At 38.9% G+C, this 20,066-nt stretch overlaps 1 protein-coding gene across 4 annotated transcripts in view; it reads left to right on the plus strand.

Moving 5' to 3' along the window:
• Positions 1–19,547, plus strand: part of arhgap9 (Rho GTPase activating protein 9) — a 58,818-nt gene extending 39,271 nt beyond the window's left edge. For 3 of the 4 annotated variants that reach the window (XM_015004595.2, XM_015004611.2, XM_015004603.2), the window contains exons 14-21: positions 2,290–2,395; positions 2,756–2,875; positions 5,944–6,042; positions 7,747–7,824; positions 8,320–8,373; positions 9,136–9,270; positions 15,118–15,223; positions 17,595–19,547. In XM_015004595.2, the coding sequence (XP_014860081.2) occupies positions 2,290–2,395; positions 2,756–2,875; positions 5,944–6,042; positions 7,747–7,824; positions 8,320–8,373; positions 9,136–9,270; positions 15,118–15,223; positions 17,595–17,781 (885 nt within the window). In that variant the 3' untranslated portion in view covers positions 17,782–19,547. The remainder of the gene's footprint in view (positions 1–2,289; positions 2,396–2,755; positions 2,876–5,943; positions 6,043–7,746; positions 7,825–8,319; positions 8,374–9,135; positions 9,271–15,117; positions 15,224–17,594) is intronic. The other variant, XM_015004619.2, reaches the window with a different exon arrangement.
• Positions 19,548–20,066: the final 519 nt, after the last annotated feature.

Below are 20,066 nucleotides of genomic sequence, written 5' to 3' on the forward strand. Positions count from 1 at the left end.
CAACTCACCACTTCTCCGTTGGTGGCTACAATGGTTTCCTGTTATATAAAAGTAGCTGCTTCAGTATATGAACATTAACATTCACATCCAGACTTTGGTCCACTTCAGCTTAGGGGTTGTGCTCACTTGTCATAGCATAAGATCGTGTTTAGAGATCAGTTTATATGCTGACATGTTTATTCGATTGTTATTTGATTGTTTTTAGGCTTTATTCAGTCTCTGCAGGTTTTCAGGTTTCATAAACATCTACTAGGCTCTGTTTCCTTTAGCAACTTGGTTCTGAACAACCACAAGGTAATACCAGTGTTTTGTGGTATCTTGTGAATTAAAATTAAAGACAGAACCATGCGACTTATACAAATGTTTCTCCTTTTGATTAAGGGGTCTTGGAAATGTCATCCAGATATGTAATTTAAAATAGGACTAGCTTAATGCCAAAGGTACAACATAACATTTGACAGAGCTCAAAGGAAGTCATGGTTTGACTTTTGGTACTGCTGATGCGATGCACATTGTGCACCCATAAAATCTCTCCAAGGAGCTGCATTAATCAGCCCGCTCTTCCCATGCCAATATTTACTGCAGTAGTGTGTGCTGGGGTCTCTGATGTGGAAAAGTGCACAGACCTCCAAATTGTACCCAGGCTTGGCTGTGCTTGTTGTTGGGAGATTGAAAGTTGCAGTTAGTTTTTCATGCTGCAGTTTTATTGCAAATAAACCTTTCTGGCTCCAAAACAATAATTTTTAGTGTTAAAAGGAGATAATTTGGGGACACGCCGTTTTTCTGGCTACACATGTGGAGCTGCTCCAGAGTAGACATATTTTTAAGCACACTGTGGTCCATCTGTACTGAATATCCCTTCACCTGCTCATGCTCATGCTGCAGATAAGCTAAGGTAGAGATCTGCAGACTGTGACTATTTCGGTCAAGCTAGAACAAACACAATATGTATGGCGGTCTCGTTGTAGGCAGACAGCAGAGAAAGGTACTTGAAAACATTATAACTCTCACCTCCCATGAGGGATTCTGTCAACATTCTTTTTATTGGGTTCTTACTTTGATTTTGCTTGGAAAAGTTTGTCAGTTCTAATGTTGTGATGAGAAAATCTCTTTGCTGTGATATTTTAATACTTTCCGTATTCAATTCCTCACTCAAATTCTCCTATTTTGTGTATTTTGTTTATGAAGTGTTCTAGGTGATTTTCTGAAGCATGAAATAGTGGGCATTCTGTAAAATTATTTTCTGACTTCATGTTTCATTCTCGGTTGCACTTAGCAGGAAAACACCTCTTGCAAACAAGTCTGTCATAGCCTATGAGCGATTGATGATGTTAATGGGATCATCGTCTGTGCCTGATCTCAACTTCAAAAGATTCAGACTTAGTTTCATCAAGTTTCCTCTTGTGGTTTAACTTTTTTTTTTTTTTTTTTTTTAAAGAAATCTGCATCTATTGGTAATGTTTAACTTCAGGGTTATTTTATTTCCTCAAAAGAACTCAAGATGCCTCTCATAGCTGGACAGACAGATCTAATGAGCATCATTAGACAGATCTAATCTTCTAAATCCAGAGGATCAAACAACTTTTTTATTAACAGACCACAGACAAGTTCAGGTGTTCATTATCAGATTTGTGTCTTTCCTTACAGGACTGTAAACTAATCTTTAACATTCCTATCTAAACTTTGCAAATTGCAGGTGTGTTTTTAAGTTAGATTTGGGGAATTCAATCTATCCAATATGACTGAACTTAACTTATATGGCAATGAAGAATGAAATTTCACACTCCAGAGGTGCAAAGGAGACATGCTTTAAAATACTTGCAACGTTGATTACAGTAAAATTGAATCAATCTATTCAGTGGAGGTAAATATACCCACTTTGGATTTTTACTTTAAAAAAGCTGGAAAACTATGTATTTTGCCTCCTCTTCACAATGACTTAATTTGCAAATGAATGTTAAATGAACTGAGCTCGAGGTTAAATGCCTTTCCCAGCGGAACATTGATATAAGACAAGAGGATGCTGGACTTTACCCTACAAAAAATACTTTGAAGTTTTTGGTCTAATATGATAATAAGCCAAAAGAAAAATCAACGTTCTTGAAAAACAAAAGAAAGATGTTTCATTTTCCAACCGTTTCTTCATCAAGAGTTCTTCCGGCTTTCTGGACGTCTTTGGAAGCTTTTCTTTATTTCTTTAGCTTGATAGAAATGCATAAATAAATTTGGGGTTTGTTTAAAAATTTTGTACAGTCTTACTCAATGTCGACCTCCCTCTTCATTCTGCAGGATCGGGAAAATCCGTTAGAAAACGTCCTCCAGTACTCTCTGAGGCGAGCTGGCAGCGTGGAGATGCTGGACCACAGCGGCGACGAGGACGACAGGAGAAATTCTCGTAAGTCGCGACCTCCTGTTGCCTCCGTCACTCCTGCCATTCCTCCCCGCCTCTCTGATTCACAGCCTCTCTCAGCATCATCGCTCTTTTCTCTGAACCTCCATGCAGGCTTCTTGCATCCCTCTATCCTGACTTCCATCATCTCCTCCATCAAGCCCACCTATTTCTTAGCTCAGCCCCCGTGGCAGATCATCCCACCGTCAGTCCTTGCTCACCTCCGTCGTCGCCCGGCTCTCCCGCTTTTCATTCTCACCACCATCCCCCCTCCTCTGTTCTCCTGGCCCGCAGCCGAACGCCCCGCACTGACCTCCTCTACCTTGTCTTCCCTCTCTGCTGCCTCCTGTTCTTCTCCCTGTGTAGTCCCTCGCTCTGTGTCTAACCTGGAAAACACGGAGAGGAAAAGAGTGAAGACCCGGTTGAAGAAGCTGATCCTGAAGAGACCTCCTCTGCAGGCTCTGCAGGAGAAAGGGCTCATTAAAGGTAAGATTTCTGTCTTAACATCTAAGTACCAAGATGTTTATTCAAAAGTGTAGATGGAGAATCATAAATTAAGTGTTATTATAATACATTATTCTTAAATCTGAATCACAAGATTATTTTTTCAAAGTTATGTAAAGAAATTGTGTGATTTAAGTGAAACAGATTAAAATTATGATGGCAGCCAGGAAGTGTCAGCATTTATCCGGCAGTGATGCCACATTCCCTGGTGATTTTGTGATGCAATTCTCCTGATCTGTTTAGTAAGTAACTTTTTTCACACTAGTAACAAAACATAATTTATTCATCCTTCTGTAAGCTGCAGTGGGCAGCAGTGTTATTTAAAATGTTCTTTATGAGCCATTTAATGAGCCGTGATTCAAATGCTTCAGGGGGAAAATACTTCGGCACCTCGTCTAAGCTTTGTTTTCAAATGCTGGATGAAATAACATTTGAATTTTCAGAGAAATATCACAATGCCTGCTCTATAAATACAGAAATACATGCATGTCCTGTCAGATCTACTGGTGAAAACTTGGTCACTAGAGCCAGCTACACTGCAAAACAGCTTCAGATAGGCCGTTTTATCTAAAAGAAGACTGTAACATGCAGTAGGAAATCAGTTATTATCAGCAAATCTACTTACAGATTTTAAGCTATATTTAAATAACAAACCGATTAATCTGCGGCTTTGCCCATAAAAGCATTGAAATATTTATTAGATGCTTTTGAAAAACAAAGAAATGTATACATTTTTGAAATATCCTGATCTCACTTTTCACTAAAAACAAATAAGACCAATAAAACACGTTTGAATACATGAAGTATCAAAATCAATACAGTCTTTTTCACCAATGTTTTCTCTAAAACTTTTCTTTTTCTGTTCTATTAAAGACATATTTTATAGTTTTATCCTTATTTCTTTATTTATCTTTTCAAAAGAAGGACTTTGAACTAAATGAACACTTGGCTGTGTAGCAGGTGTGCACAGCCATCTCGGACGTAGGAGAAGTCTACGGTTCTCAGAGTTTTGAGTCAAGTGGAAGCTTTGAAAAGGAAGTGGAGGTCTTATAAATGCTCTTATTTAACTAAAATTATATGTTTTGAATGCAATTTTTATCTTTTAGGATTGAGCTGAAAATATTTCCCTTTCTGTTAAAATGTTAAATTTGTTTGGTAAGCCATTTCAAGCTATTTCTTTTACTAAATTCAATATTTACTTGGTGTATCCATTTTGTTTGGCTGATGTACTTTTATTCTAAGGTTGTGTACTAAAATATTCTTATTTTAAACCAATGATATATGTACTGGTAACATTGTAATATAGGTTATTTTCCACAGCTGTAATGGTTTAATTAAACCTGTTTTCCTTCACTGGAATCATGTTTTCAGATCAAATAAACTAACCAATCATGACTTCCATCATATTTTCATGATTAAATAAATAAAAATAGTCCAGATTTTGGGGGGGGGGGGGAAAGCATGACAGATTACATCTTTTCCTTTTTTGTCTAACAATAATAAAACTGGTTTCTGATAAACTGTCAAAAATCATAAACCAAAATCAGTTATCATTCAGTGCTAAACACAAACTGGTTTAAAGTTTTAATGACTGCAGCTTCTTTCACAGCATGTTATTGAAAAAAATTCAGACATATCATAGAGAAGTCATCCAAACCAAATCTACGATTTGGGTTGCAAAAAGTTTCATAATTCAGTTCAGTTGTGTCCTGCTCTGTGTGGAAAACGTTGTCAAGAGAAATGCTTGAGGCCAGTAGTTTAGAGACTGAACAAACTAGCATCCTGCCAACTCTGTGGCAAGCCCAGGGTGACTGCATTTCACCACAGGAAAGAATGTCCCCTTGTGGACTCAGGTAGATGTGGTAATTTCTGCTGTGGTTCTGACCAGTATTGGTAATCTCACAAGCACTGATGCCAGCCGGTTCCTCACCGGTAACCGTCATTGAGCCATTCAGATGAAAGTCTCTCTTTCTTCCACATATCCAATGTGTTTTACTGCATGACAGTGATGCTATTGTCAAAATCTCATATCAGTATGTCTTGGTACACAAACTGTTTGATTGCACACTTCTAATTATCCTCATGATAATAGTTTATTTAAATATTGGCCGTGAAAAGATACTTCAGGTCGACCCCAGATATTTAGAAGTTGGGAGGGAAGTCGATTGAACTCGACAGAGTTCAGCTAAAAATAAGAAAACAACTTGTTAAAACAGTTATTTTCTAAACTGAGTAACAAGACGCTTACTGCCTCCAGCGTCCATGGTTGACCCGACGGTCTGCCTGCTGACTCATTACCAGACCTGCTGTGGCCGTGCCGTGGCCTCTGCTCAGACCTGAGTCCTTCACCGTTTTTACTTTCACAATTTCTGTCCGCTTTTCCTTTAGAGAGAACCTTGTGGGACAATAAACGTGCTTACTCCATCCTGTTTTATGTAACGAGTAAGCTGTCGCAAATCCGTTTAACATATCCCCCTCGGCAAGGCATTTCTTGTCAAGGAAATAATCTGATTTTTGTTGACAACGATAAGCTGTCGTTTCTTACGGTTCCAGATGACCCGTAATCATCTGTGTATGGTCTTGGTTTTTCATTTTATGGTGACTTAATTCCAAAGGCTCACGTTGTGTCGGAAAATGTAATTTTATAGTGATTTCAAATTAACATTCAGATTATTGGAAGGGTGATTTTTACAGTGCAAGGCAGAAATATCGAATATGCTTTTGAGGTTAGTTGCTGTTACCAGCTGCATGCTGTTCTCTTTTTTTAACTCTCCCATTGTAGCTGGATATTGGTGCCACACATTTAAGTTACTCTATAGTTTATGGAGTACAGTGCACAAGTTGAATTGCATCATCCAGTGTGAGAGCAAACGCGTCTGCTGGGAACTGACTCAAACGAGAGGGGGTTTCTCTCCCACTGAACGTCGTTTTCGGAAGATTAACTGCATCTTGTAGCTCTGACATGATGAAAACAACCTTTTAAACCAACATGGAAAAAAAAACAAACAAAAAAAACAGCCTGTTTGTGTCCATCTGTCTTCGCCCCTCAGATCAGGTGTTTGGCTGCCGCCTGGAGATGCTCTGCGAGAGAGAAAGGAGCACCGTCCCCCGCTTCGTCAGACTTTGCACGGAGGCTGTGGAGAAGAGAGGTACAGTCACTGAAAACACGTGATCATAGCTGACTGTGGACATTGGGGGGGTGGGGGGAAGAAGAAGGTCCTGAAATCTGTTTTGTGCATCAGCTGACAGCAACTCTGAGCCCACTGCTTTTACAGATTTGTGCCATAAATCCTCTAAACCGTAGCCGCTAAAAATAGTTGTGATGGCCCAACGGAGAGCAAAAACAACAATGCTGTGATCCAGAGAAGATCTCATGACAGCTGCCAGACTGGGAGAGATAAATGAGAGAAAATTGACTTGTTTTGAAACAATACAGCGATGAATATTTCATGCACAGAAAAAAAAAAAAAAAAGCTATTAGGATTCTAAAACCTGGTTTTGATTAATTAAATATGTCAAGGGAGTAACATCGTGAGTTCAAGGCATTTAAGGCTATGATGTAACCTATTCGACAAAGTGAGATAAATATATATTTTTTTTATCTTGCGAAAAAACTAGACATAACAAAGGCATAATACCCCCTGATTTCTTAAAGGTATAATAAAAAGTTTATTTGCTTGGATAAATAAGGAACTACAGTCGGGAAAAGGTTAAAGAAGCTTAAATAGATTCTCCTCTTTAGCTTTGTTTATTTAATTTACTGTCACAGACGAGGAGGAAAACTGTTAGTTTCCCGTTGAGTGTACTACTTCACACCTTACATACACTATTAATTATGAGTCTGTCTAGAACATGTGATGAAAAACAAGTGAATCAATCAATATGAAGAAGGAACATATCAAGCATCTAATAATTAGCTTGAGTTTTCTCATTCCTTCTGAACTGCCGTAGCCAATTCAGATGTGTAAGCCATTCCTTTAGGTGACATTAACTTTGTTGTTTTTAGGCTCTTTTGTCAGTAATTTGACCGTAGGGTCACTGTCCATTTGGAAGATCCCATGTTCCCAGGTTTACATTCATGGCTGATGTCTTGAGGCTTTCAGTGTTATGGATATTGCTTTGCTTATGACGCCATCGGCTTGGTGAAGTTCACCGCTCCCTCCCCCAGCCAGACACCCACACAGCATGATGCTGACACTCCCATATTTCACAGCTGGTTTGATTTCTCAAGCTTGCTAGTTGCTTCACTTTTTCCTTAAAATTTAACCATGGTCATTCGTTGTGCATAATTAGATGGAAGTGACTTTCTGTTTATGAATAAAAACTCCTACTTGTTTTAAACAGTAGACAGTGTTTCTTGTGAATCAGTGTTGAAATTAGTGAAAAATTAGTTTTTCAGATGACATGGTCACTCATTTAAATAGTTGTTGGATCACAAGAGAAAATGAAAATGAACTTTAGACAAAAAGCTTACAGTTATAATAGCATCAAGTACCAAATGTGGGCTTGCTGTTCTCTTTTTTTTTTTTAGCTCTGTCTAGTGGCTATAGATTTACAAAAGACATTTTTGCTCAAACTTTGAAGGGCGATTGTTAAACGACAAGTGGTGAAATGTTACGGAGAAGCTCAAGGTAGTCAGAGGATGTCATGCAATCATGTAACACGTCTTTACTTCGATTTTGGATTGCAAAACGTAGTGAAATTTCCCTCACCTCCACTTTGTCTCTCAAATTCAAGGACTTACACAGCACACTTCATTTGCTCGATAACTTGGTAACTCACATGGCCAGGATTGTCAGACGAAAAGGCCTCCTTGTGTCTAAGTTGTGTGTGTGTGTGTATATGTGTTGCAGGACTGGACACTGATGGCATCTACAGAGTCTCGGGAAACCTGGCTGTGATTCAGAAACTTCGCTTTCTGGTGGACCACGGTGAGGATGATGGAGAGGAGGGGGAAAAAGCGCTTGTGTCAATTCCTGCTAATGACAATGATATCTAGCCTAAATTCTCAGTTTTCTTTATTCCTCTTTTACTCAAAAATATAGCTGTTATTGTGAAGAATACGATAATTGTGCACTCTGGTTTTATTACATAAATGTTTGGTCTTTACCATTTAAATGTAACCTAAAGTGTAAAAAAAAAAAAGATAAAAAAAAAAAAAAACATGATTTCAATAAATGATAACTTTTCAAACAAAATTAGTATAACATGGAAAAGCGTTTTAGATATGTACAAAATAAGTTAATCCCTATAATTTAAAGGTTGTTTACAATCTTTTTAAATGTTGATTATAGAAAATGTCCAAAGTATAAAAGTGACTTTTAGCCTGAATGAAATTTGTTACTGCCTGAGTTACACTTCACGTCCTGGTGGTTGATAAGGCGGACGCAGCAGAAATCGGTCTGAATAACTGTTGGTTTTTGCAGAGCGAGCGCTGACCACAGACGGCCGTTTCATGTTCCCAGCGGACCTGGTACAAGGTAGTCTCAGGCAGAAGGAGAATTAAATCGGCCTGCTTTCTTTTCTAACTCAGCCTGCTTTTGTGTTTTGTGCACTGTACAACATGAACGCCTCAGTGGGGGGATAAGGTCCCCACAATGCCCACCCAGAGAGCTGACTATAGCAGAGCTGAGCTGGCGCGCAGACGGGAGCAGAATAGCATTTTTTCCCCCTCTTTTGTCGTTGTTGTGATACTGTTTGCTTGATGTGTGTGTCCCTTTAGGCCTCTGTGCTTCAAGATTTCTGATGTAATAACATGCAGCAGGTTGTACAGAGTTATCACACAGTCCATGGGCGCCACCAAGTGGACAGAGCAGAGAATTCTCTCTCTCTCTCTCTTTTTTTTTTTACATGCTTTTTACCTCAGCTGTACTTCTGACTGATGCTTCTCCCTTCAGAATTGTACAGGTTGCTGTTCCTCAAAGCGTTTGGCTTTTTTGGTTCAATTTGAGAAGCATTAGTCAGACTTGTTGAAAAAGAGATGTGCTTCGTCGTCTGAAGAGTGTGTCTGTGTAAGCGTAGGTGTTTATTTTGTGCTTTTTCTTACTTTTCTCACCCTATCTTCGTCCTGCAGCCTTCATGTTACGCCTCAGCCCTGAAGTGAATTAACTCGCTGCTTACGTCATATTGTTCAACTGAACTCTTTCATTTTTCCTTTCATTTTCTTCCTCTGACTTCATTTGTCTGATTTTTTTTTTCCTCTTCTCCTCCCCCCTCCCTTTTAATCTTCCTCCTTGTCTCAGAGGAGAAGCTGAATTTGGACGAGAGCGAGTGGGAGGACATCCATGTCGTCACGGGAGCTTTGAAACTTTTCTTTCGTGAGCTTCCTGAACCGCTCGTTCCCTACGGCTTCTTCACCGACATCGTGGAGACAGTCAGTGAGTGACCGCCTTCTGCCCCCTTTCACATGGGTTATATCATACGGCACATTTTATTCAGTCTTTCGCTGAACACTGAGGGAGAACATCGGAAAATGGCAATAAGTTTTAATCGGTCTGTCAAAGAGAAATGTAAATACAGTGCTTTGCAGGTTTTCAAATTTTGTCATGTTATAGAAACAAACATCAATGTATTTTATGGGGATTTTATGTGACACACCAACACATATTGGAGCATAGTTTTGTCTTGGAAGAAATGTGACACAGTTTTTTTTTTTGGTTTGTTGTTTTTCCAAAATAACATATAAAATTGTGGTGTGGATTTGTATTCAGCCCCGCTGATGTTGTCGCACCATCTTCAGTTGTAATGACATCTGAAAGCTTTTTGAGTGAACACAAGACAATGCTTTGACTGTATCAGCTTTCCTATCCCCACAACATGATGCTTCCACCATAGTGTTAAATTTAGGGTTCACATGTTTGGTCTCATCTAATCAGAGCGTCTTCTTCCACATGTTTTCTGTTTCCCCAACATGGCCTATGACTTTATATTTCTTATGGATTTCTTTTAACAGTGGATTTCTTCTTGCCACTCTTCCATAAATGTACCAGATTTGTGGGATCCATAACTTATAGCTTTCCTGTCGACAGATCATCCCACCATAGATGTGGATCTCAGCAGCTCCTCCAGAATTACCATGAGCCTCTTGACTGCTTCTCTGATTAATGCTCCCCTTGACGGGTTTGTCAGTTTAGGTGGACAGCCATATCTTGACAGGTTTTTGGTTTTGCCAAACCCTTCTATTTTCAGATGATAGACAGTGCTCTGTGAGCTTTTTCTCCTTAATCCCTGACCTGTCTGCTCTGCTCCTTGTTCTTTATGAGGCTGTTTGCTCACTAATGTTTTACTACAGACCTCAGAAGACTTCACAGAACAGCTATGCTCATACTGAGATTAAGTTACATTCAGAGCTGACACTGTTCACTGAAAAGTAATTAGTTCTGCACTGGGTTTTATTTAAGGTTATCAAAGTGAAGGAGGAATGCAGATATTTGCCACATTTCTGCAATTTTCTCATTCAAAAATTGAAAACTGTTGGTTACTTTCACTTTACGACTCATGCTATTTAATATTGGGTTCAAGGGGAATAAAATACTTTTGCATTGCACTGTGCATCTTTATTTGCTTTATAAAATTGCCTCACAGCAGATGTGAGTGGGGAAATAAATGCCTCACTAAGCATATTCAAATAATTTACTTTCTTAAACCTCGCAACATTTTTGTATGCCATGTTTTAGTTTTTGCTCTTAGTATTTTAAATCTGTGTTGGCTGATTTCTAAAATCAACTTCGGAAACATGTAGACCACCAGACCACCTGCGCAGGATATATTTTGATTTAATCTCTTTGTGTTTGTACTCGGCACGTTTCATAATGAATAAACACTGGGGTTTTGCTCCCACTGAGTCAAAACCAGGACAGAGTTCACTCTGGTGTTTTCTCACTTTGTCACCATCGAATTATGAGGTTAAAAATATGTTATATTCATGCTGCCACTCCTGAACTCTTCCTTATGACCTCGTTTGAGTATGCAGTAAACATATGGTACAGAGTGTGCTTGAATGTCAATGATTTAAGTACAACCTGTACTGGTTATATTGGTATCAGTGATGAGGTTTGTATTATTGGATGGAAAAATGGAGAGTAGAAGATGGTATTTGGATCAGTAAGAGGTTTTGTTTTTGGCCAAGCCATGTCTTGGTTGTAAAAATCAGTCACTATTTCAGTGTTGGAAAGTCTCCCCTATAAAGAAATAAAATTTCATCAGCTTTGAAGAGTTTTCAGTCCAGCCTTTAAGACTCTGCTGTTCTATTTTAGTTTCACTCATCCACAAACCTGTCTTTTGCACTCTCCTGAGTTGTCTATCTTATCTCTCACTGCAGAGGGACAGCGATGTTCTTTTTGAACAAGAGTCTCCGTCTTTGCAGCCCTGCCGTGCAATGCTAGCTTTGATGGTTGCTGGACTCCTGGAGAAGTTAACAGCTGTCAGGGTTACCTCTGCTTAGAAACAGCCAGTCTGATCCTGGAATGTTCTGCCTTTGATTGAATATGAGACAGTGCATTTATTCACTCAAACATTTTTTACGAGTTTCTTTAGAAATGCGGAGATGTCGCTGACATAAAAGGAGAAATTTAGCCAATTTTAAGTATATATTAGAAGCTAAAAGGACAAGTTGAAAACAGTTCCTCTGCGTCAATTCCAAGACCAAGAGAGTTATAATTATATACTGACAAAAACTGAGCTATGTTTTGTTTATAGAGGGTGGGCTTTAAAAAGAGTAATGTTTTTAATTATTTTTAAATGTTCGCAGTTTCATTTTTCTCCTCTAGAGTCAACATAATACGGTTGAAATTCAATACATTAGTTTAAATCTGCCCCTCCTCTCCACCTCTGTAGAACCTCTCAGTTGACTCCCTTCTCAAAAAAAAAAACAAGCCATAAAACTACAAAATTCAGCTTGGCTTATTGATTGAGCACCATTCCACATCAACAATCTCAGGCAATTCAGCTCAGAACAATTTGGCCAAATTCGAATAAAAGTTAGTTAAATATTGTTCAGCTGAATCCACTTATAATAAAAATAACAGTGAGATTCTGTTTTCATACAATCAAATGTAGCACAAATAGCTTTACAGTAGTTAAAAATGAAGGACATGGAAACAATAAACAGTCAAACCAACAAATAAGACAATAATTATTTACAGCTAGAATGGAGAGGCAAATAAATGTAGCGCAGCGGAAACAGAAACAGTAAAAATAGTTTAACCATAAGACAGATGAACTGAGATGAAATCTTCAATTTGAAGAGACTTTAAAATTGGAGTTATGTGAGCTTGTTTTCCGGTCCTCATCAGCTCTTTTGCAGTTGAACTTTGTTGCAACTCCAGAGGAACTTTGCTCTTCTTAGTCAAGTCAAATCAAGTTTATTTGTATAGTGCATTTAATCAATAAGGCAGATCAAAGTGCTTCACATGATAAAAACATGACACGATAAACAAAAAAAAGAAACATTTCATCACATTGGCAAAATAAAGAGAAGTAATAAAGATGTACAGTCCAGACAAGTATGAATTGTTGTATCAGTTATTATTAATCAAAGGCGGCTTTAAAGAATAGGTTGTTAGCATTGATTTGAAAGAACTCGGTGTTTCAAAATTTCTGCAGTTTTCTTGAAGTTTGTTCCAGATTAGTGGAGTATAAAAGCCGATGATGTTTTTTACATATTTGGTTCTGGTTATGGAGATGCAGAGCAGGCTTGGACCAGAACATCTGAGAGATCTGAGAGGTTGACACAACAACGGCATATCTTCAATGTATTTCAATCATATGACATGATCAACAGTGTCTAATGCTCTACTGAGGTCCAACAGGGCAGCACTGTGGTTCTACCACACTCTGTATTTATGTGGATGTCATTGAACACTTTTACAAGGGCAGTCTCAGTACTGTGGTGAGCACGGAAACCGGGCGAAAAGACGTCAAAGTGGTTGGTCATTTTTAGGTAGCTATTAAACTGTTGAAACGCACCTTCTTCAAGAATTCAGCTAATCTTGCTGTAGAAAAGCAGAAAGCAGAGCAAGTCAATCAATAACCAATGTATCTATGTGTAAATGCATTGGTTAGAGAGAGAAAATCGCACTTGAAACACTGTTTATCTTAAAACAAACAAAAAAACAGATGACATTTTACTGCAATCCCTCATGAATTATTTGACAGTTAAGAGAAATGGCTCCCTTTTAACGTGAAGAAACTTCCAGCAAAATCAGAGCCAGCATCAAAAGGCCAACTACCTCATCCAGCAGAACATTTAGAGAGGAAAAATGAAACGTAAACAAAACATACAGCCAGGAGGACTTTGCACGAGAGAGAAAAATAAAGGGAACACCAAGCGAATGGCAACAGAAATGGCAAAACGTGCATTAATGGAGAGCAGAGTGAAGAAGAACGGTCAGTGGTTGTCCAGCAACACCATAATGGCAGAGATAGCTCAGAACAACTTAAACCACTCCAACTATAACCTTTAATGACTTCCACAATGATATCCACATAAATATAGACTGTGGAAGAACCACAATGCTGGTTCTGTTGGACCTCAGCACAGCATTTGGCTCTGTTGTCCATACTGAAACAACTGGAGAGTTACGTAGGATTTTCTGATCCAGAACTCAATTGGTTAAAATCTCAGAAAGAGTAGGGATTTTTTTGTTTCTATTGGTAACTTCTCATTGAAGTGGACAGAAGTCATATGTGGGGCACACCAAGGCTCCATCCTGGGACCCCTCTGCTTCAATATCTACATGTTCCCACTAGCTCAGGTTATAACAGTTACCATAAGTAATCTGACACAAAGCTCTACATTGCGATGTCACCAGGTGACTCTGAACCCATGAATACTGTAGATGCTTAGAACAGATAAATGCGTGGATGTGCCAAAACTTTCTCCAGTTGAACTAAAAAAACAAACAAAAATAAACTGAAGTTATTATCTTTGGACCTAAAGCAGAACGATGAAGAGTCAGCACAAAGCTTCAGTTATTATAGCTAGAAAACTGCAAACAGTTGAAACACCGAGTTCCTTTAAATCAAGGCTAAAATCCCACCAGTTTGCTTTTGAACCATAATGAATTAAACTTTGACCAACATATTTGATGCATATTGATATTTTTAATGTCGGCACTTGACAAAATGCAACATCTATTATTGGTTTTGACAGCTGTCAACTATTTGATGTGTTTAAGCACTTTGAACCATAGTGTTGATGCAAATACACTTGATTGATGATTATCTGATTGATATTCCATAAGGAAAAACTTTAAACTGGTCTTTAAGTGGACATGTTGTTTGGCTCCTAGAGATCTGTCAGCCCGATAGCTGAAACTGTAGGAATCACCAGCAAACATTCACTCTGAAAGCGTATTGCTCTGCTGGGATCATATAAAACCTCCAGATCTCTAAAATAAAATGAAGCAAGATTCAGAACTTTAAATGATTATTTATTAGAAGACAAATTTAAAACTACATCCTAGATAAAACAGGGAACCAGAGAAGAGAATGTAAAATCTGAGTAGTAAGATATTTCCTTTGACTCACATCAGGAGTCTTGCTCATCATGAAAGCTTTTTAATTAAGAGTTACTGAAGACGTTTGGTCATCTGGCATATTATTCTGCACAGAGACAGGATACATATCAAAACGGTTCCAAAATAAAATGGCATGCCTAAATTAAGTAGAATCTATGAATTTTCTAATTCTGTTCTCACTCTTGACATCAAGGTCATGCATGACACCTCTGCAGTAAAATAATTCCTACCGTTTATTTTATTATTTAGCATGTTGCTGTGAATCAGATATGGTATTTTTCTGATAAGACAAAACATGTTTGTAGATGAAAAACATGTTTTTTTTATTTAATCTATTTGATTTGCCTAACTTGCCTGATAAGACTCAATATCAGTCGATTCTTGACTCTTGTTTTGTGTTGCAGATAATCTCCTGTGTGAATATCAAACCCTACAAAAAAAAAAATTACAGATAAAATAAATATTCATAATTTATACTGTTTTATCTGTCCCTATTACAGTCAGCACTTTTCTGTTTTGTTTGTCACACCGCTGTGGGGATGCGTGATAACAGCATACTGCTGTATCAGATTAAACAGCGGTTTCTTGCACAGTTAATCTGTGAATATGCAAATCAGGCTTTGGATCCTGTTAAAAGTGCAAAACTTGCAACACACATGGGTGATACTTATTTTAACATGATGTATCTTCTGCCCTGTGTTGCAGAGATGTCGGACCACATGGACAAAGTGGATCGGCTGAAGTGTCTGGTGCTTAACATGCCCCCTCCAAATCATGACACCCTGGAGTTTATGTGCCGGCATCTCAGACGGTGAGACGGGTTTAAAATGAGATTTAAGTCATTGAACCTGATGTGTTTGTGTGCATCTCTGGGTTTTAGTTTCTTCGGTTTGTTGTAAATTTTTTTTTCTTTTAAATGTCATCAAGCACCCTGACATCTGACCGACATAATTTCTCCAACTCGTTTCCCCCTTCAATCTGACCACAAGAGGGAGTAGTTTTCCTGCGTGTCCCTTCATATTCCCTGTCAGAGATTCTTTTGGCCGCAGCGCCTGAAGTGTACCAGGATCACGCTGTTGTTAAGTTTGGGTTACTGTGAAGATGAAAAGGCTGGCGGGAGATGAATGGTGTATGATGTTCTGCGAGCCAATTCCTTTTGCACTACATAAAATGTGTGTTTTTTACCGCCTATGGCTTTTTTCTTCCACTTCAGGGGTGAGCGTTCGTGTTCTGAAGCTCATGTTTGTGCCAGGGTGTGGTGGACCCCATGAATTTGTCTGTGTCTTTCCCTCATTTTCCCTCTCATGTCATTCCTCTCTCTGGTTTTCATTTATTATCTCCCTGCTCAATCACCCCCCCACCCCCCACCTCTGTCTCTCTATCTCCTTTTTTTTCCCACTTCCTTTCTTTCCTCGTCACTCTTTTCATTCTTCCTTCCCTCGCCTCGTTGTTTTCTTCCTTCTCTCCCTCATTCTTCTCCCTTCTTCTTCTTCTTCTCGTTTTTGCCTCGAAGGTCCCATGGGAGCCTTGTGGTTCGTCTGCTGGAAGGCATACCAACACCACCGCCGCCACCACTGGAACCTCGCTCTCTTTTCTCTCTCTTCACCCTCTTCCTCGCTCATGTCTTTTTTTTTCCTCTTCCCTATGCTCTCCTTTTTTTTTTTTCCTCGTCTCTTTTTAATGTGGAAGTTTTGAGCAATTGCTGGCTTCTTCTGTGGCTTGGTGGGAATGGCATTTTTAGAAGAATGCCTCATGCTGTGGCTTTAACCCATTCCTGAGTCCCCTGCTAGTACCACACAGTCAAACACACTAACGTAGGTGTTTTAAGAACACATCTAAAGTGTAAAAGCCATTAGTTTGCAACCCTCAGAGCCATCTTAACTTGGTAACATCTGATTAGCAGAACGAAAATAGAAATAGACCCAAACCGGCTTGGAATATTGTTTGAGTTCCAGGTTTTTGGACATCAGCCCTGTTTCTATGCAGGGCTAATGAGATGCTAGTCTGTCTTTTCAGCTCATCTTCGCCGAGGGACAGAAATGAGATTCCAATTTTATGGCACTTCTTTCAAGAGTAGCTCAGACATTTGACTCAAAGCCTCAAATGTCAGCTTCATGGTGGCCCTCTTTGAAATGTCAGGGATCAGCAAAACAAGAAAAGTCCAGTTGGAAGACAGATTCTTTCAAGCCTGTGGAATGATCAGAATTTCAGGATTCGTTGCTCATAAAACTTGGTCTGTGTCACTGTTACAGACAGGCAGGATGTGACTAAACTAAGTAGTCGCAGAGAACATGTTGGACCAATTTTTATTAAACTGGTTGATCGTTTTTAATCTCTTACTCCACCATAATTTCTTGACTGACTCTTCTGCTCATGTTATGGTGTCTCTTCTGGCTTGAATGTTTAAACCGTTTTCTTCTTGTTCTAACATCTTGCTGATTTTCCTTTGTTTGGATTGGAAGTAGAAAGTACGAGTTGAATAAGTGGTAATAGTAAATGAGCAATTCAGAAATAATTCAATCAAATGTCATTAGTGATGAGAGAATTGGTAGTTAAGTAGATAGAAGGTAAAAAGTAAGCATGTAATAAATAAAGAACTAGATGATATGTGAGTAAGTGGTAAGGGATAGGTAGTTAATCAGGTAAAGATATCCTATGCCCCATAAATGGAGAACAAAATGAGACACATGGAGAACAAGGAATAAATAGAAAACTAACAGGTTATAAACGGTAATATGTACTAAAGAGATATTTCAGAGCTGAATGTAAATTAAGTAATAACTAAGCTGTTCTAGGGAAGATTTGAAGGAAAAAACACCGTGTGGGGTGGATAATCTGAAAAGCATGTCTTTAAAATATTGTTCCTCTTGTGTTTAGTTGTCTTTTCCTGTCTGGATTTGCTCTATAAAGAAAAGATTTCCATCTGAAAATGTATTTTACTGAAACAATTTTCTGACAGCCAAAGTCCAATAAACCTTAAAGAAAGTTTAAATGTTGTGGATAAATTCAACTCTACGCTTTATTTCAGATTGAGTGAAGGTGATTAATTGTCTCAGATGCCTCTTCTCCTCACATGGTGGATCACGTTTACATTCTCCTTCCAGAACAATTTTAACCATTTTCCCGTTAGGTTTATTACTAAAGGTGGTATGCTGCATTTTTAACTTTTACATTTTCTGCAGAGTGCTGGAACGGTGCGACACCAACAGAATGACCACCCAGAACATCGGCATTGTGTTCGGGCCGACCCTGATGCGCCCAGAATTCGATAATGGCAACATGGCGGTGAACATGATCTACCAGAACCAGGCAGTGGAGCTAATCCTGAGCGAGTTTGACCACATCTTCGGAACAAGAGGCCTCTCTTGATCTTTTCAGGCCAGGAGGTGGCGGCAGCTCAGCCCCCCACCCATGGACCCCGTCCCCACCCCCCCTAAATCAGACTGAAGCAGAAGCATTGCAGCAATGGCCTGTAGACTCATATGGTGTAAAATGGATTTCACATCAAAAGGTAATTGTGGGGTACAAAGAACCAGGACAGAAAGCTGCTAATCATGACATCTGGCCTCCATAAAAAGCCATGTTAAAACAATAATAGTAAAACAAGCCAATTTTAGCTGCAATGCTTGTGCCTTTGAGCGCAGATGTGGAGCCCAGCCCCAGGGCAGCGCAGTGCTGGAACAGACGCCTCCTAGTCGCTTCAAGTTGATGTTTCAGACTCGATCGAGGCGAACAAAAAAAACCCATAAAACTGATAAATCTCCTCCAGCCAGAAAATCATCAAGCAACATGAGGAGGGACGTGTCTTAACGTTGCTCTGAAACAGAACTTAGCAGAACCATCTCACTGTGAAAAGCACCGGTTTGTCTTGCAGAACGGACAGACAAGACCCCACCCACGGCACTGGCGTGGATTTACTGCGTACTGGAAAAAAGTGCATTTGCATGAAGATTAATCTGTGTATTGCTCAGAAGGAGAATTTGGAATAGTTTTGAAAATGTTTCTAAAGATTAAAGTGTAATTTTCAGTGAATGGATGAATGTGCCAATTGGGCTATAAATGTTCCTTTTTAGTATTTTCAGTGTGAACCTTCAGAGCTTTTCTTGTACAAATATAAATCTATTTTATTAGTACAAACTCCTTGTATTAAGTTAAATGTAAATAGCTACATTTCTGCCTATCCCTTAGAAACACTTTATATAGAGTGTGTAACCTGAACTTTCTGTACTAGCTAAATACAAACTAATAAGAACGAGAGGTCTTTGTTCATGTTTCTCCGTCCTAATTATCAGCTCTCTTCCAATAAAAACAAGAGCAAATTTGATGTGTTGTCTGAGATTCGCTCAGGATGTCCGTGTAAGGTTGTTTGTTGCGAGTGGCGGGTTTGCGTGCAGAGATAGTGGAGGCGTGTGGAGGTATGTGGGCCTTGGAGACTCGGCAGGCAGAGTTGTCCCCTGTGATTGGTGCGAATGCTGCTTTTAATAACAGAACAAAAGGGGAACTGGAAATGCATATGTTTTAAAAATGTGGATTTTCCCCCTCAAGCCCTCTCGCTCTGTGGCTTGGGTAATTTTATATTGACTGTGGGTTTGGCAGAAGACAAAAAAGAGCCGAAAGGAGGCACTGCAGGGGAGGGAGTGGGTTAAGTTTTTATTAAAAGTGTTTCTTCATTTGTGTGTTTGTATCATTTGAAGTCTGGCGAGTTGATTGAAAGAGGCTAAAACTGCGTTTGACTGATGAGGAGTCGTCGTAGCTTCATGCCTGTTAACTCCCAAGGATGTCCTTAAATTTGATTGGCTGAAATATTTTCATCTTAAACAGACAAACCACTGTTGTTTATTTTATCCATATGATGTGTGCATGGTTTACATCAGAGTTTATATGCACGCCCTTCAATCGGGTTATTTTTTTTTTCGTACATTTTGACAGCGCTGCACCAGAGGCTCCTTACATTATATTAGAGGTTTGCATTCAGTTTATCGTCTAAGAGAAATGTGCCCTCCTACCAACACTGATGTATCCAATATTTCATGAGAGATTTCTGCTGTATGTTTTGTTCTTGTTCCAAACTGTCAGATGGGGGGAGGGGGTCCTTTCTGTTAATAAAGCGTTTGTGGTATTAAACAGCAGCAAAATCAGCTCTGTCATGTGTTTTTTTATTTCACTTTAGGGTGACGTTACTCATCACCCACTAAAAATACACCAAACACAGTTTTTTTCTAATAAACACTTTATTTGGTAAAATTAGATTTTTAAAATATTATCCCTGAAATTCATACCTCTAAAACTATGCAGCATCTAAAACATGTCTTGCGGATCAATACAAGCGAGTAAAGCAGCAGCCGCTTTGCAGACATCTGGAGAAATTTGCTTACTATCCATTTTAGACACTTGTTTGAACCCTTCTCTTTTTTTGCATCTGTTGGCAGTTAGTTTGATTTTTGTATCACTAAAACAAAATGTTTTTTGGTCTGGAATATTTAGAAAATTTGTGGAAAGGGCTGTGAAATGTTTACATATGTTACTTTTTTTTTTTTTTTACCGAATGTCTCTCCAAGCTAATTTAATTTTCACTAAATCTGAATGAAGACATGGTGCTCACTGGCCTGTTGTAGATTAAAATGATCACAACAGAATTTGACTGTAGCTGAGAT

Source organism: Poecilia mexicana, unplaced genomic scaffold (genome assembly GCF_051168715.1).
Source record: "Poecilia mexicana isolate PSO_F unplaced genomic scaffold, ASM5116871v1 scaffold_5, whole genome shotgun sequence".
Classification (NCBI taxonomy): domain Eukaryota; kingdom Metazoa; phylum Chordata; class Actinopteri; order Cyprinodontiformes; family Poeciliidae; genus Poecilia; species Poecilia mexicana.